General features: G+C 37.5%; 1 protein-coding gene across 2 annotated transcripts in view; it reads left to right on the top strand.

The window, feature by feature from the left end:
* The window catches only part of LOC106861298 (macrophage mannose receptor 1-like), a 33195-nt gene that overhangs the window by 1172 nt on the left and 15156 nt on the right, over positions 1-16867 (top strand). For both annotated transcript variants that reach the window (XM_014889593.2, XM_088161031.1), the window contains exons 2-16: positions 206-379; positions 1519-1680; positions 2603-2716; positions 3757-3903; positions 5059-5241; positions 6083-6237; positions 7387-7500; positions 8392-8507; positions 9438-9586; positions 10427-10626; positions 11915-12042; positions 13330-13417; positions 13925-14069; positions 16361-16396; positions 16489-16652. In XM_014889593.2, coding sequence (XP_014745079.2) covers positions 206-379; positions 1519-1680; positions 2603-2716; positions 3757-3903; positions 5059-5241; positions 6083-6237; positions 7387-7500; positions 8392-8507; positions 9438-9586; positions 10427-10626; positions 11915-12042; positions 13330-13417; positions 13925-14069; positions 16361-16396; positions 16489-16652 — 2075 coding nt within the window. The remainder of the gene's footprint in view (positions 1-205; positions 380-1518; positions 1681-2602; positions 2717-3756; positions 3904-5058; positions 5242-6082; positions 6238-7386; positions 7501-8391; positions 8508-9437; positions 9587-10426; positions 10627-11914; positions 12043-13329; positions 13418-13924; positions 14070-16360; positions 16397-16488; positions 16653-16867) is intronic.

Below are 16867 nucleotides of genomic sequence, written 5' to 3'. Positions count from 1 at the left end.
TCAGCATTTAAACTTCTTATTTTACTAAAGAAATTTATTTAAAATCTGTCGTTACACTGGGGAGGAAATGATAATAAAAATAAATATTAAAAGATTGCATAACTTCTCAATTTAGATAGACAAATATATAATAGATCCATTACTAGAAAGTTAGATGCATGATTTTTTATTATTTGCATGTCCTCTTAACATTTTTTCCCCCTAGTTACTTTTACATTACGAGGAAATGCCAATGGACAGCCTTGTGTATTCCCTTTCAAATACAAAGACAAGCAGTACAGTGAGTGCACAGATGCTGGCAGGTCAGATGGGCTGCTCTGGTGTGCAACAACTGCAGATTTTGATGCTGATAAACTGTATGGATTTTGCCCACTAATAAGTAAGTCTTGCATTTTATTTATTAACTCACCATGAAATGTTGTTGAGCAAACCATCTCTTGAGCAGCCAGGTTTTTTATGAGCTACCAGCTGCACACCTTGTTGGAGGATCCCAATTGAAACTCACCTGTCTGGACACTAGTAGAGCTCTCTCTGAGAGAGAGCAAGAGGAGCCACCAAAGAGTGATTCAGCCCAGAAATGTTCTGACTCAAGTTCTAGAGGTGTCTGTTTCTCCTTGTGAACCAGAGGGGTGAAGAGGCCCTTTTATGGTACTAAAGTGCATGGTATGAACAGTATGAATTTAGATATCTATCTTATTATTTAGATATTCATCTTCCTTTCAAAAAATTCCTATTTCTCTTCATTCCTCACGCGTTTCCTATAGGTCAATTCTCACCTAAACTGCTATTTTCTAATTTTTCTCCCTTTAATTTTCTACCTTTCTCTAATTTCCTATTGCCAGCCTACACAAAAATGCTGCTGTGAAAATTATCTTCCTCTCCCAGCTTTGTTCTGTCTTCTGCACTGAGTTTGTGTTTGGATCTTTCCAGTTCAGGACACATACATTGGTCTCACCAATGCCCTTCCCAATAACAGCAGTTTCACAGGTTTAGTGAGTTGCTCTGCAAAGACAGCAGCTGAGCTGTAAATTGGTGCTACACAGACTTCTTTTATTGTTTCTCAAGCTTGTTTAACAAAGGCCAGTTTCTGTCATTTTTGGATAAACTGCTTCTCTTGATGGTGAGCTAAGAGGGAGCTCCTACCTATCAGTCATGAACAGCCTCCAGGGTTGCAGTTCACCTACAGACTTGATTTTCTCCTCTAATTTCACCCTGGAATCTCTTTATTTCAATCAATAGATATGTCTGGTTTACATAGAACTGCATTTGCAGTATGAGATAATTCAAAAGCAAATACTGGGAAACGATCCACTCCTTTCAAAAAATATAGAAATTTTAAATAGTATTTTTAACTTTTAAAAATCATTAATTTTTTTAATTTGCTGCCTAGACATTTCAGTATTTATTTTCTGATGTATAGTGTGCGTCTTTAGAGATTCTGCATTATTACACACTTTATTTTCTTTTAGTTGGTATATGTGAGTCCACTAGAACAGTACTCTATGTCAATTCTTCCAGACAACACAGAAAGATTTTGGACAGAAGATGTTTCAACCGGCATTCACTATCAGATAAACTCAGAATCAGCTCTAACATGGCACCAAGCAAGGAAAAGCTGTCAGCAGCAAAATGCAGAACTACTAAGCATTACAGAGACTCAGGAGCAAGCATATATAAGAGGTAAAAGGATAGAGAACAAGACCTTAAAATATGCTGTGATGAGGTTGGCTGCCTTGTCGTCTGTCTCAGCAAAGAAAGAGGGCAGAGTGTCGGGGTGGTTCAGCAGCCTCCAAAAGGGGAATGGTCTGAACTTTTTATGTTGTTTTTATGGGGGGCTTTTCATGAAGCATTGGTCACAAACCTCTTTGGGAGTGAAGTGTCCCCATGCCAGCATTGTGCTCCAGATGGGAGCCCCTGCAGCTCCTGCAGTCTGTCCCAGGGAAGGGTTTCCTCCACTCACCTTTGTGCAAGGGCTCTCATTCCTGACCAGGGCTGCAGGCTGACCCTCTAATTTATCTTTTTCCACTGTGTTTCAAAGATTATTAATATTTTCAGGAGAACATAAGATGATGGTTGGATTGGTCCTAATATGAGTAATTTGCATACATAAAATCAAAATAACTCCAGTGGATTTCAGATACAGGTATCACAGCATCTGTTTGGTTATAAATAGTGTAAAGGAGGCTTTGAAAGAACTCCCATTGAAAAAAAGGCTGGAAAAGATGTGTTGACACAATTACTTTTTCTTTTACTCCATGAAATCTGTTACAGGAGACTTTTAGCAAAATTCCCTTATGAAAATCAGGGCTTTTTTGCACATCTAATGAAAGCAAGTGAGAAAAATAAAGTCTTGTTTAAATAGTGAAATGAGATGTTAATTTGCCCTACTAAGATCTCTGGTAAATCAATATAGATTAATTTACAAATCTTACTTTTTGTAATCAGTGAATCTCAGTAGTGCAGAAAGTACTGGTTTGGGGCTGGTTTAAAATAAGAAATATGAATTTCTTACTTTACACTTAATTTCTTTTAGATGATCTTACTACGAATAAGAATAGATATATACAACTGAGGGATTGTTGGGGTTTTTTTTCTAATTTAGAGCTAACTAAAGAATTTGGTTTTGCCTTCTGGATTGGATTGAATGCTTTGGATTTCAACAGTGGATGGCAATGGGCTGGGGGTAGCCCTTTCAGATATTTAAACTGGGCACCAGGTAAGAGATGGATCTATTTTGTAATCTTTGAATAAATTCTGATAAGACACCAACTAATAAAAACTGCACTAGCTAATGTTATTTCAGGAAAGTCCATTCTGATTTGCAATAGCCCAAGATCTAGATCCCTGTTTTAAGATTAACATTTTTAAATCACAAAGTTCACAGTGGATATCAGTTATAGCATAGTATCTTATTCTCTTATCTAAACAGAGAGCTTGTTTATGAAAGCAGAGTGTCACTTGGAGTGATACATAACCCTAAACATCAAAGACCAGAGTTTTCTATAAATGTTGTCCACAAGTGTGAATATAAGTCAAATCTTCCAAAGGCAGCAAAATATTTAGCAAATAATGGCACTACATTGTTTGGAGAAATTCTAAACATTATTGAGAAGCTTAAGGAGCCATAGGGTGAGTGTGTAGAGTTTCTCATACTTCTCAAAGTTTTTCTCTTTGCTTCTTGGGATTTTTTGGTTCCATGTTTGCTTTGTGCCATGAGTATTCCAAGCTGTCTCCTGATTTGGAAAAGTTGCAAGGTGTTGAAGGAAAAATTAAACTCTCCTCTAAGTTTTCAAAAGACGTATCAGGAAATTTCCTTTGCTGCCTACAGAGGTTTGTACACACTGCAACAGAAAAGAAAAAAGTTAATTCATAGGAAAGCAGAACTGTGAAACTCTTGAAATATACTGGAAGAATAATAAAACTTAATATTCTAAAGTTTGGAAGTTTGTGACACAAGATAAAGGTCCAGTTTCAGCAGTTCTTCTTGTAAGAACTAGAGAGTCAGGAAAAGAAATATACATTTTCCAATACTATCCTGATAAGAAAGGCAGTGGAGGGTCATTATTTCACTCTCTGTATCAACTATAGGTAGCATCCTGTAAACTTCAAGGCAGATATCCTGAAGGAAAGGGCTTCTTCCTATTAGTGGTTCAAGGAATCATAAAAAGCAGATGTTTCCACTGGTAATATGATGTTTATGTTAATATTTTTTATTAATTTATTGCTGTGAGATTCTATTTTCTCTCTTACTAAAAGGAAGTCCTTTCCTGCTCCCTGGGAAAATCTGTGGAGTTTTGAATCCCGCAAAGAATGCTAAATGGGAAAACCAAGCATGCAACCAGAGACTAGGCTACATTTGTAAAAAGGGACCCTTCAGTTCAAAGCCTGACATTATGCCCAAAGGTAGGTTAGTCAAATAGAAAGAAAGGTTTTTATGACTTCTAAGAAGAAGAAACGTGTATGCAACATTATTTTTCAATGAAGATGTTAGAAACCTTTGAAAAACACAGCAGTACACAACACACAGACTTTTATATGCTGCCTTTTTTCTCCCTTTGTGTATTAAACATTCATAGGACAATATTATTATCTTGTTCCATCACTCTATCATTCATTCTTGCAATACAGATTGTAGATGTTCCATCATGGTAACCTGTGCCAAAAGGCAAATTTGCCTAAACATGGTAGAAATATTATTCTCATTTGCTCCAAATGAATAACCGCAGTTACTCTTATATTGATGAAAAATGTCCTCTTCTGTCTGATGTCCGCAGTTTGCAATGCTTTGGTTTCATATGAGCAGAGCAGGAGCAGCAACAACACTGACCCAGACCCATTGCACCAGCACAGCTGGGAACATGCCCCATTCGAGAGGAGTCCACTGGAGACTGTCACCTGGGAATGTTATAAAATATACTTTTAAAGAATGAGTTTTACTAAAGAAATTACAGAAGTAATTTCAGAGATTCTTTATTCCATTATTAACCTTAAAAAGAAATGCAGGATTCAATTTTTAAAGCAAGATTGAAGTACATTTTTAAGAATTTAAGTTATAAAAAGCCGTTTAGAGGATACACAAAGTCTCCACTCATTTACAAGGTTTACTGACCTGCAGTTAGCAAGGAACTGCTTCATGCTTTTCCATACTTGAAAAATATGTTTGTTTTTGAAAAACCATAGACCAGCAGGCATAGCCCAATATGAGTCACTGCAGGCAGCAGGAGACTGAGTGGCTCTGGGGCACAAAGAGAGGACAAAGCTGATGTCTGCTTTGGTCTCTCTTTCCTCACAGATCATTATTTCAAATTGCATTTCTGACACAATGTGAGCATTTTCCAGTAGTTCTTTGCTTAAGGAGACTTCATTCTATTTACATATTTAGCATGCTGTGCCTTAATGATATTTACTTTAAATTTGAATGTAATTTGCATTGCCCACTACAGCTTTATGTTTACTCATATGGTCCCATTTTTGTAAAGAGTACTCAAGAGAGCTCATTCTAGTGTCCTTTATTTTCCTCTTGTTCTTGTTCTGAAAAAAAATGTGTTTTGATTTTAGGAGAATTGAGGCCTGTCCAGTGCACAGATGGCTGGTGGCCATATGCAGGTCACTGCTACAACATTCACCGGGACCCCAAAACATGGGAAGATGCTCTGTCTTCATGTAGAAAGCAAGATGGAGATTTGGCAAGCATCCACAACATCGCTGAATACAGCTTTCTAGTGTCACAGCTTGGTTACAGTGAGTATATATGTAGGCCTGTATTGCATTTCTCCATCTATGACATAAAAACGGAACATATTAAATATTAATGCTTTCTCTGAAATATCACAAGTTAAAGACTGAATCAAACTTACCATGCTCTTTTATGTTGTTGCTGTTGCATAAATACAGAACTACATCTATGTTTATCAAGAAATAATCCACATTGTAAAGCATTATAAAGGAGGAGAAGAAAACAGAAAAAAGGTATTATTTACAGAGACACATAAAGATCTCTAATGACTGAACTTTTGGCACCTGTCTTCTATGTACAAGATTTCAGAACTGAGCTACAAAACTAGAGGATAATCTTCTTGCTGAGATTCAAACCTCTTGCTGATGCTAACCTCTCGCTATATATCCTTGTAATAAAACAGTATCTTTTCACTTGTGATACTCCTTGGATCAGTCCTGACACTGCAGATGCTGGCCATGGTGAACACACCTGGATGTGCCAACACAAGTCCTGTAATGTACTTGCAGGTGTCTTCACAGCTTGGACTCAGTACGATCTCCTGAGAGGTGGGACACCCACAGCCATTCAACATCTTCATGCTCAGGACCATTTTGTTGCTCTGAATCACAGAAAGTTGAAAAAATCTTCTGCCAGCTGTAAAGAGCCTTATGTTCATTAAAAACAACTTTTCTGAATGGAATCTGATGTTTTTTCCACAACACATCTCTTATAGAGGTCTGAGAGGAAGCAGCATTTTTATAAAAGCACAGAGACCACCTCTTGTGTGCCACATGCCAAACTTATCCGTCCCTGCTGGTTCTGTGCAGTGGACAGTAACCAAACCTCTTTCCTGTCGTGCTCCAGAGCCAACAGAAGAGCTGTGGCTGGGTCTGAATGACCTGAAGGCTCACTTCTACTTTGAGTGGAGTGACGGGACTCCTGTGACATTCACTGCATGGCAGCGCAGCCATCCCACCTACCCGAACGGGCTGGAGGACTGTGTCACTATGAAGGGACAGGTACAACGTGCACTCATCTTACAGCAATGCAATTTAATAGCTGCATCCACCCAAAATCACTCACTTAAGTATTTATTCAGGCATCATTCGTTATATTAGCTTGAAAGAGTTTTGCTCCAAAGTTTGGTATCAACCAGAAGACAAGTTCAGAGGTCAGGAGACATCAGAAGGAGAGGAAGCATTTTCCTAGCACGTCCTTGTGAAATTCCTTGTCTGATGAAAATTCTGATCCAGAAATTTTACATTAAATTCTTTCCCTTGATTTCAGCAAAGAAAAAGTTTAAGCTCTGACAGAGGAATAGGGATGAACTAGTTAATACCCTATGTGGGTACCATAGGTGCTATTTGCATACCTCCTGTTTCAATCAGACAGACAATTTTGTCCCTCAGTGTCATGTCACCAAGACTTGGCTTCGAGGCACAGAGGCTTGGCACTTGGACAAGTTTCTTAGCTGTCATCTACTTACCAAGAAACTAACGAAAAATTCTATAGTATTTTTGACTGCTTGACTCACAAACTTTATTTTCTTGCAAGACATGATTGTTTGATACATTTACCTGCATGTGCATGCACATGTATGCACATACAAAGAGTGTAATGAATTTTGAAATGCATGCTGTTACTGAGAGAACTTTTATGTCATAGAATAACTCTAATGTTTGCCAGCATTAGGCACCAAAGGAATTGATCCAAAACCAGATTTTATGGGAGGGATGAGGGGAAAGTTCTTCTTAAATAGGTTATATTTTTTTAAAGTAGTCAGTCACATTCAGATTCGTTGATGGATAAAATAGCTAGGCTTATTGCAACCCTATCAGATGTGCATTAGTTTTGTTTGATTCATCTTTTTTCCAGCAGTGTAGTGAATTAATCCTTCTCCAAAAGCAAATCCCATCAGCCCCCGATGAGATGGATCTTTACAAACCCTTTCACTTAAAAGTTATGATAAGAAGCAATGTTGAGACTTCAAAATGTTAATTTCCCTCTTTTACATCAAAAGAGTATTAAATGGTTCTTAAACTAGTACTTACAGATGTGTCTAATCTTCTAATAACTCTCCAGTTGGCCTTGTGAAAAAAGAGAAAAAACACTAGTTGTGCTTATATGTGCTCTTTCTTGACTTTTGTTCCTCCTCCCTGCTATTCTAGGATGGATACTGGGCAACTGATGTTTGTAATAAGCAACTTGGTTACATCTGTAAAAAGAAGCCTTCATCAAAATCCTCTGAAAAAAAGACAATTGAGGACCCAGGCTGCCAGAAAGTAAATGTACTCTCATAAAAAATAATCTTTGAAGAAATATACAGGAATTAATTTACTGGTTCTTGCTTCTTTTGGATACTGTCTTTGTACATTATAGAAAACCTACTGTTGGGGCAACCTGGTCTCTTCCTGGTAGCAGTTTACTAATATATTTGCATTTTCCATTTTTATCTGAAAATTTTCAAGTTGAGTTTCATTTACATGCACATGAATACTGCCTTGCCCTCCACCCCCAGAGCCACCCCGAGGTTCAGAAAATCCTTGTGTCTGTATTGGTCAGCAGAGATCTCTGTAAGAGCAGGAAGAAGCAGGGCTGTTCTACTGATATCCCTCCTTTCCATTCCCCCTGAAAACAGGCACTGTCTGGATTCCTCTTGGCCCAGAAAATCTCCTCACTTCTTGTACTTGGGAGTGGCAGGGACAACTTTGGGGATCTGTGCTGGTTTTGAATTGAGCTTGAATTCATTTCTGTATTGCAATATTTTGGTATTACATTATGTCTGACTGTGCAGCTCTGGAAAGCTGGAGCTGCAGGTCCCCCTGAATGAATCACAAGCTCCTTATAGACTCAGTTTGCATAATCTCAACCTTACAGAGCACTAGAAAGCCACAGTAAATAGCACAGACACAGTTTTCTTTGAAAAGTCATGTATGCATAAAAGAGATGAAACCTAAAATCTTAATGTCATCCCTTAAGCAGAAAGGTCTCCTGTAGGAGTGAGCAGAATAAAAAAATAGATTTTATTTATTAACAGATCAGTCCAGTCTCATCTTAGTTTTAAAGTCAGCTGCAACAAATTGAGCATTGAATATTTATACACACAAGAGCAGAGAAATTTCTACATTGAAGTCTCTTTTAATTGCATATTAAAAATCTTATATTTGTCACAGGGTTGGAAAAGATATGGTTTTCACTGTTACTTGGTGGGTTCCGGACTTTTGACATTCTCAGAAGCAAATAAGACATGTGAACACAACAAAGCTTATCTAGCTACAGTGGAAAGCAGGTGGGAAAATAACTTTTTAAAAAATCAATGCCTTTAATGGAGAAACTTGCAAAACTGTTACATTTTTTGAACCCATAAAAGTGTTTTATCAGCACTTTTTAAAAATTTTTATTGTAGCAAGGCATGAAAAGATTATCCATGCAGGAAAAATGAACCCAAAACAAACACCTCAATGTTGTAGGGTTATCTACTTAATCTATTATAGCAATTTTCAAATTTGGGGGCTTTTTGAGTTAAACAGTTTCCTCTTATCTTTCAATTCATAATTAAAGCAACTTATGGCTTTAGTGGGCTTTCTGGTCTTCTTTTTGATTGTTTGCTTGGGTTTTTTGAGGTTTTTTTGTTTGCTGGGATTTTTTTCTGTTGGAAAGTAGGTACTATAATTCTCATGTACTATTTGACAGGTTGTCTCTTGTTATGATAGGAAAGCTTTAATAAAAATATTTTTCTAAACTACCCTCTAAGCCAAATTCTGAATGAATGCAGGAAATCTTCTCCAGAACCTGCCCTCTCCCAATGACAGAATGGATCATCTCTAATCTACCTACATCCTTGTCAGGCTTCAGGGGCTCCATGGCCCCTGAAGAGCATCACTGCCTTCAGAGGTGGTAGGTAGCAAAGCTGACAGCTTGGTCCTGTCTTGGTTGTCTCTTTGAGGTATCTGAAAGATATGGAAAGAGTGAAAAGAGTAAAATAGAACTAGAAGCCCATGAGAGCAGCAATTTGTGATGTTTCAGATGCATTCAGCTGTAAGGAGAAAATTGTCCCTCTTAAAATTCTTTGACTGCAGTTTAAACACTACCAGGGTTTTTTCTGAATTTCACTGAGGAGCTGTTGGTTTTGGGGTCATGTTAACACCCCTCTGTTTGTATCACTTAGATTAACATTGCACACTAACAGCTGGTGAATGAGCACTGTTTCCCACTGCAGAAATGAGCAAACCTTCCTGATCAGTCTGACGGGGCTGAGGTCTGAAAAATCTTTCTGGATTGGTCTCTCTGACACAGAAGAACGAGGGATTTTCAAGTGGACCAATGGAGAAACTCCTCATTTCACACACTGGAACACAGCAATGCCAGGTAAGCTCGGCATGGGCTCAACTCCTGCTGCTACAACTCACACAGGTTTGTGCTTTCACTCCCTTGGTTAGAAATTAGAGTGGGCACTATGTTTTGTGCCTGTAGCTGTAGGTGGCCAACACCATCAGACCTGTGCCTGACACCAGCACTGTCACAGCTGAACTACAGGTGTTGGTCTAAGTCAGCCTCCTGCCACGGTGTGCAGAGACAGATTTTGATAGGCAGCATTGTGCAGGAATTAACAAGGTCCATGTATCATTTTTTAAAAACCATTTTTAACACCAGTTAACAACTCATCAGCTTTAGAAAAATTATTCTGGACAGTTTTTTGCCCCACAATGTGCGTATGTGAGAAATGAGGAGTGAACATGCAGCTGTTTGGCATTTCATCAATACAACTTAGCAGCTGCCTGTGAGCTCTTACCTTCACACAGCTAGTAATGCCTTAAAACAAACCTGTTGTACTTGATATCACTCTTCTTGCAATTGAGTTACCAGGCTATTGAGAGCTCCAAAGTACTTGTCAGGTCATCTATTACCTATGTAAATATAATCAAGAGTAATTTTCCCTGTGATTTCCCTGGGGAGGTAAGATAAGGAAGATTTTTTTTCTGAAGCGGCAAACCTCTGATCCTGGTAAACCTGTGTCTGTGGGATTCATTGGCCCATATCTGGCCTCTGACAGGTGCTATTAAAAATAGTTTTATATCTAGGATACTTTTTAATCTGCATAATCTGCATCTTTCTTTTCATAATCTTCAATGAATAAAAGCAAAGGTCTCATCCCTTAGACAGTAATTAAGGCTTTGGTTTTACTCATTTCTTTTCCACATCAAAAAGGGAAAGAGCAAGGCTGTGTTGTCATGGGAACTGGAGTTGCTGCTGGATTATGGGATGTTGTTAGTTGTGAGAAGACATCAAATTACCTTTGCAAACAGCGGGCAGCAGGAGTGCCACCTCCTGCTCCTCCAGGACAGGTCCCTGTGGCCACGTGTGCCGAAGGCTGGGACAGAGCCTCCCGGACAGACTCGTGCCTCAAAGTAAGTGTGTGTGCACCCTCACTGGGAGCCTCAGCACGGGCCAGGCCAGGGGACAATGCCCTGGTCACCATGATGCTGGGACATTATTTGGGAATGGTCTTCTCTTTGGTATGCAAGGCAAAAAAGCATGGGAGAAAAATCCATCAAATGTAACGGAAGCCAACAATGGAAAACGATGAGCACAGAGTGCTAGAAATATCCTTTCCTTTATCTAAATGCCAGGTGAGAACCTTACCTGATTTATTTGCTTCCAGGAGTTTGGTACTTCAGAAAAAAGCAGTATTACATCTCAAGAGCTGGCAGTGTCGTTTGCATAAGGCAATGTTTGTGAGAGACAACGTGCCCCTCTGACAGCCTTTTCTCACACAGCATCATACTCATAGCAATACTCTTGAATTTGGGTTTAGCTGGTGACTCTTCAGCAAGTAAAACCTTTGAGCATTCTCCTGTTTAGCTAGAAATGCCTTTAAAAGCTCTCCTTTTTGCAAAGGAAAAAAAGGAAAGAAAAGGCAATATAGATCAAGTAAATAAATCTCCAACATTGTTCTTCCATGTCTTTATATAAGCCTGCTCTCACTTTCTTTCCTGAGATTCTTTACCTGCTAAGAGATCAGAGCTGATTTTATTCCTGTATTTACAAGGGTCTGAGCTTCTATGTCACATGTAATTATCATTATATTGATTCTGCCATTTACCAAATTGTTAATTATCATTTCCATCAAATGTCAAGCATTCAGTCCTGTTGAACATATCCTTAGTCCAAGAATGTATGTTCTTCATGGCAGAAAGTGTATTTTGTATCTGTATGCTTGCACCTCAATACAAAAACCTTTTCCTCAGCCGGGGTCCACACTTGGCCAAACAGCTTTCTGCATCCATTCTGCTTTTTCTAGTCCAACTCACTGACTTACCCTTCCCCTTCCTTTTCTCAAAAATCTCCTGCTTTCTACTGTGAAATGCCATGGTTGAGTTTTCCATCTTTTTTTTAATCTTTCAGTGGAGAAGTTTCAGTTAAGTTACAGATAAGATTTTTTTCTTCTCTGCACATTCTGATACCTTTTGTTCTTCTCAGATGCCTCTACTACTTTTGCCTTATTTTAAAATAGATGATGCTAAGAAAAAAATATTTACTCATCACATTTTTAATGCTTAATATTAGAGGCTTGGACAGGTGTCATGTTGTCTCACTCAAGATTAGAGTGTTGCTAAAATGATGCTGATTTTAATTACATATATTTTATAAGCTTTACAAATTTACTAATTTATTTCTACCTTTTGTTCTCATCAGTTTTTTGTGAGAGAGGGAAACCAAAAGAAGTCTTGGTTTGAAGCTGAAGAATTCTGTAGAGAAATAGGTGGAAATCTGGTCACAATCAATACAAAAGAAGATCAAATTTTATTATGGCAATTAGCTTCGTGAGTACTTGCATAAAAATTCCTTTTCATGTTCCTGCTATGGTAAATAAAAATTACTTAAAACATACCTGGAGCTGAACAAGTGAATGAATAAAAACAACCAAATTTAAATTACATTGATACAAAATTTTCTTCCAGAAATAGCATCCTGTAACATTGCTTTAAAAAAACCCCCAAACTTAATTATTTCAAAGAAGCTTAATATTTTGGTAATTTTCATCACAGGTTTTAGCAAGGCTATTTTCCAGATCTTATAAATTTCTTACATGTTAGTCCCCCTCCCTAAAGGGAGAAAATAAAATATTCAGCTCTAAATGGCATTTTGTAACTGTCTGCAATTCTTCTTTAACCAGCCCATTCAAAAAATCCCTCGAGTTACTGTGTAACTTAAACCAAAATTCAAGGACTTAAAGTGAAATTTTTCTGACTGTAAACTGAAAAATCCTGAAATCAAAAAGTAATTAATTTTATTTAACCTTTGGTAGCATTGTAGATGATGCTATGTCTTGCTCATGATGTATAAACTGTGACTTTATTTTCCCCTCAAATTAGACCAATATTCTGATTGTATTCCATGATGTCAAGACATGTTAATGACACATAATATCCAGCTCTTTAACCAAAACTGTTTCACATAATGCAGAATAGAGGTTTACTTTCTGAAACAGATTTAAAACTTTCTTATTGAGGGGTTTTTGTGATCTCACCCTCCTTAATTTTAAATATATTTCAGTATTGTGATCACCTGAATGTGGTTTTATTTGTCTGTTGATTCTGTTTGTTTAGAGCATAAAGTATTTGTGGAAGGAAATCTTTGCCTTATGCAGTGACTGAAATAGTAATTTTATTTGGTCCATAGGCACAATGAGATAAATAGCATGAAATATTAACTAAACTACTTAAGAAGTGCTAAGAAGCAAATGAAAACAGTTGAAAATCAATTCTTACTATTTTTATTAGTTAAATAAACATATATTTATGCTTTACTTTTGCTAAAGCCTCTGCCTTTGAACTTGTACTACAACCAAGAGCTGTGCTGCATCCACAGGGAGGGGAGCCTGAGCTGGCTCTGGGCCACATCACATTAATTTATTTTTAAATATGAGAAGCCTTAGCCCAACAGAGCACTATCAACTCCCTGACAGAGTGCAGGGAGTGAGCTTGGCTTTGGGCCACAGCTCCCAGTTCAGGTGTGACAGAAAGCAGAAAGCAGGGTATTTTTGTGCTTTTCAGGATTTATATCTCTCTTTCTATGCTTATATATCTATATTGTATGAATTATTTTAGGGATAAAGGACTGAACACTCAGGCTTTCTGGATTGGTTTGTTTCTCTTAAATCCTGATGAAGGATTTGCCTGGATTGATGGCTCCCCTGTGAGTTTTTATTTGCTGGATATTAATTGACTTTCTGTCTTTTAGAAAATATATGCTTTAGAATATATGCTGAATAGCTGCAGTGCACTGTCTTAACATTGCCAGTGTTTCATCCCTGGTACCATGTTGTATCCCACCTTAGACAGTCTGTGCCCTTAGACCTTCACAGCCTCCCAAAATGGGCACTGCTGTTTGGCAGTACAGGGAAGTCCAGTTGCCAATTTTGTAAAACAAGATAAATATGACTCTCTCTGTCCATCAGTTGTTCTTTCATCAAACACATGGTTTTCTGTACCATGTCGTCTCTGCACCTTCTTCAGGGAGTGGTGGGGAAAGTAATCTGACCATCATGACCTTCACAGCCCTCTCAGGTCTGTTTGAACTCCCACTGATCCCATAAAAAAGGAACTTGAGATGATGAGATACTGAAATTGTGTCACAATGGCAATCTCAATTTCTTCTATTCAGCTCGAATGACACAGTAATTGATATGTATTTCTAACACAGGTAACTTATGAGAACTGGGAGGAAAATGAACCCAACAACTATGAAGAACTTGAACATTGTGTTATGTTTAATAGATCACCCCAAATGCGCTGGAACGACTTGCGCTGTGAACATTTACTTAATTGGATTTGTGAAACAAAAAAAGGTATTGTTACTTCCCCGTTTAATTGGAGCAATAAACCCAAGCTTTAAAAGCAAGTTGTATGGTTTTAAACAAATTGAAAGGAAGAAAGACACTGGGAATTGTTCATTTTAAAACCAGTTGCAGTGAAGGCAACACATAAAGTATGTGGAATGAATTGAAATATTTCTCTTGTCCTTGGATGCAGGAAGTTAGAGTATTCCTATTACTTCATCTCTAGTTTTATCTCTTTCTGCCGTGGGTTGAATAAATTTTTGAAGCAAAGGTACTTATCCACTCTCCTGTTATCTATTCCTTCTATTCCTATCTACTTCAGGCTTACCCAGGATAGCTGTAGATGCAGAACACTACAGCTCTTTCTACAAAAGTGAAAAAAGCTTTGCTTCCCACTGTGAAACAACTAATGGGAACCAAGAGAGGGATCAATTGTTGTAGGAACCAGCAACTCTGAAAACCCAATCTGATCAAAAGTGGAGACTGGTGTAACCTTGATGTACTCCTGCATCCACCAGCTTTGCCTGGAAAGCAGGGCCCCAGTGCCAAAACTCCCACACCTGGTGTCAGGCTCACAAAATGGACCTGACAGATGCTGGGGTGCCCAACAGCAGGACGTGGAAATTTGGTCTGCTTGGGCTGAAGAGTGATGGCTGATAATGAAAGAACTTGCTTTGCTTTCTCAATCCTATTTCTACATCCCTGCTTCCTGGTTGTAAACTGAGTATTTGTACACATTTTCATGGAGAAGGAGATTTTTAAAACCTTCTTGAAATGAAAAGAAAGTTGGATGCACACAGGGAACTACTAAGAGGCACAATAGGAAGGGGAAGGGATAAGCAGTTATATAAAAACACAGAGTGCATGTAATATTTGATGACTCTACCAACAAAACCCTTGAAGGGTGAATAAGGCACCATGGTAACACTGAAAAATTGCTTAACCAAAAAGGAAGAATCAATTCCCTTTTGGTAAATTAGTCACACAAATGCACCATCCAAGCCCTGATTTCTGCATACCAGCTCAAAGCAGCACATCCTGTGCAGCCCTTTCTGGCACACTGAGCATGCAGCTTTGTATGGATGTGTCTCTCTGCTCTTGGTGAGATTACTCAGGAGGAGCCCAGAAACTACGAGACAAAGACTCTGATCAGTTTATCTTGAACCTAGGTGACCTTTCAAAAGCAAGAAAAAAATCAAGAAATTAATCTTGTAATTGTGAATCTACATTACATGATGATCAACATGAGAGAAGACGTGCTCAGATGTGAACTCCCTCATGTTCCCTTAAGATTCATGTTTACAAAAGATATTCCAGCTTTCTGAAAATAATGAATGTTACAGTTATGTTAGGATTAAACAGTAAAATCAAAATGACCAGAAGTATATAAATTAATAATGAAGACATTGAAATAATTTTAGCTCTATTGTTCACTAAAAACTTAAATTTTTAAATGATCCCAAAATAATTTAACTTGATTTTTCATTTTTTTGTTTGTTTTTTGTTTATTTCGCATCAAACTATTTCTGTCATTTCTATAATACTGTGTTTCTCTCCATCAAACCACAGTAGAAATGGAGCAAGCTAAGAGAATTAGTAGTACAAAATAACAGGCATTCATATGAAAGCAGAACTTCCTTTGAGAGGCTGTAGCTGGCTTTGGGAATACCAACAGCTAATTTGCTTCCTCCTGGTTCAACCTGTAATCAGAAACTTGAGTTTGATATCTATTGGCTCTCCAGGATTCTTAAAAACAGACTGTCCTAGTAAAAGCCAAGTTATCAGGAAAGGAAGAATTTGTTGACACACTGGAAGTTACACCTGACATTAGCAATAAACCAACATTAAATTTTCATTACTTGTGGATAGTCTACTGCTATGTAGATAAGCTTTAGAATTTACTATATAGGATTATGTTGTTTGTCTCTAGTCCCAAGAATATAAAAAAAAATTGATCACAGAGTGTCAAGTGAAAATGCTAAAATAAATTTTCAAAGTAATGTTTGCTTAATCTACCATAAATTTAATGTGAATCTTGGATTTTGTGACACAGTGCTTTTGGATATACATTGCTGTAAAGTACATATTTTTCACAGCTAAATGTTTCTAAATTATACACAATTTAATATGACAGTATGTGCTCTAAATTCTTGAAAATGCATTAGCCAATTCATAGTTTGCTTGGTGGGTTTGTTTTTTTCCCTCTCTATTTTACAGAGCATGTAAACTACATAAAGCAAATATCTCTGATTTTTTTTTTTAATTTGGGATGTTGCTTATGACAATCTTCTATTTTACAGGTACATTGGTAAAACCTGAAGCAAACTACAAACTTGGTAGGTTTTTCCTCTTTCACAAAGATTACTGTATAATTTTCAGACGTTGTAAAGACCAGATAGGAAGATACATATGATTCTTTATATTTCAGACTATCAGCTCACCAATGATGGATGGATTATATATGAAAATAAGCAATACTATTTCAGCAAAGAACATGTCCATATGGAAGAAGCACGGAGAATTTGTCAGAAGAACTTTGCGGATCTTGTTGTCATTGAGAAAGAAAGCAAAAGACGATTTCTATGGCAATATGTAAGCAGAAAGCCCATTAATTATAGCTGAATTTTGAAACAGAGCAGGTGATAAAACACAGGGAACATACTAAATATTGAGCAAGGCTGGAGTCCTAAGCTTGTCTTGCATTACTTATTTATAGAGCATCAGATTTGTTCAGGACCTGTAAAAAATGACTTTTGTTTTTAATAGGTAGAGGAAAATGGCATACAAATATTAAAGGTGCTGCAAAG

Source organism: Sturnus vulgaris, chromosome 1 (assembly GCF_052056855.1).
Source record: "Sturnus vulgaris isolate bStuVul1 chromosome 1, bStuVul1.hap1, whole genome shotgun sequence".
Classification (NCBI taxonomy): domain Eukaryota; kingdom Metazoa; phylum Chordata; class Aves; order Passeriformes; family Sturnidae; genus Sturnus; species Sturnus vulgaris.
Note: the sequence above shows the minus strand (reverse complement) of the source record. Positions and strands in the feature narration are given on the sequence as shown.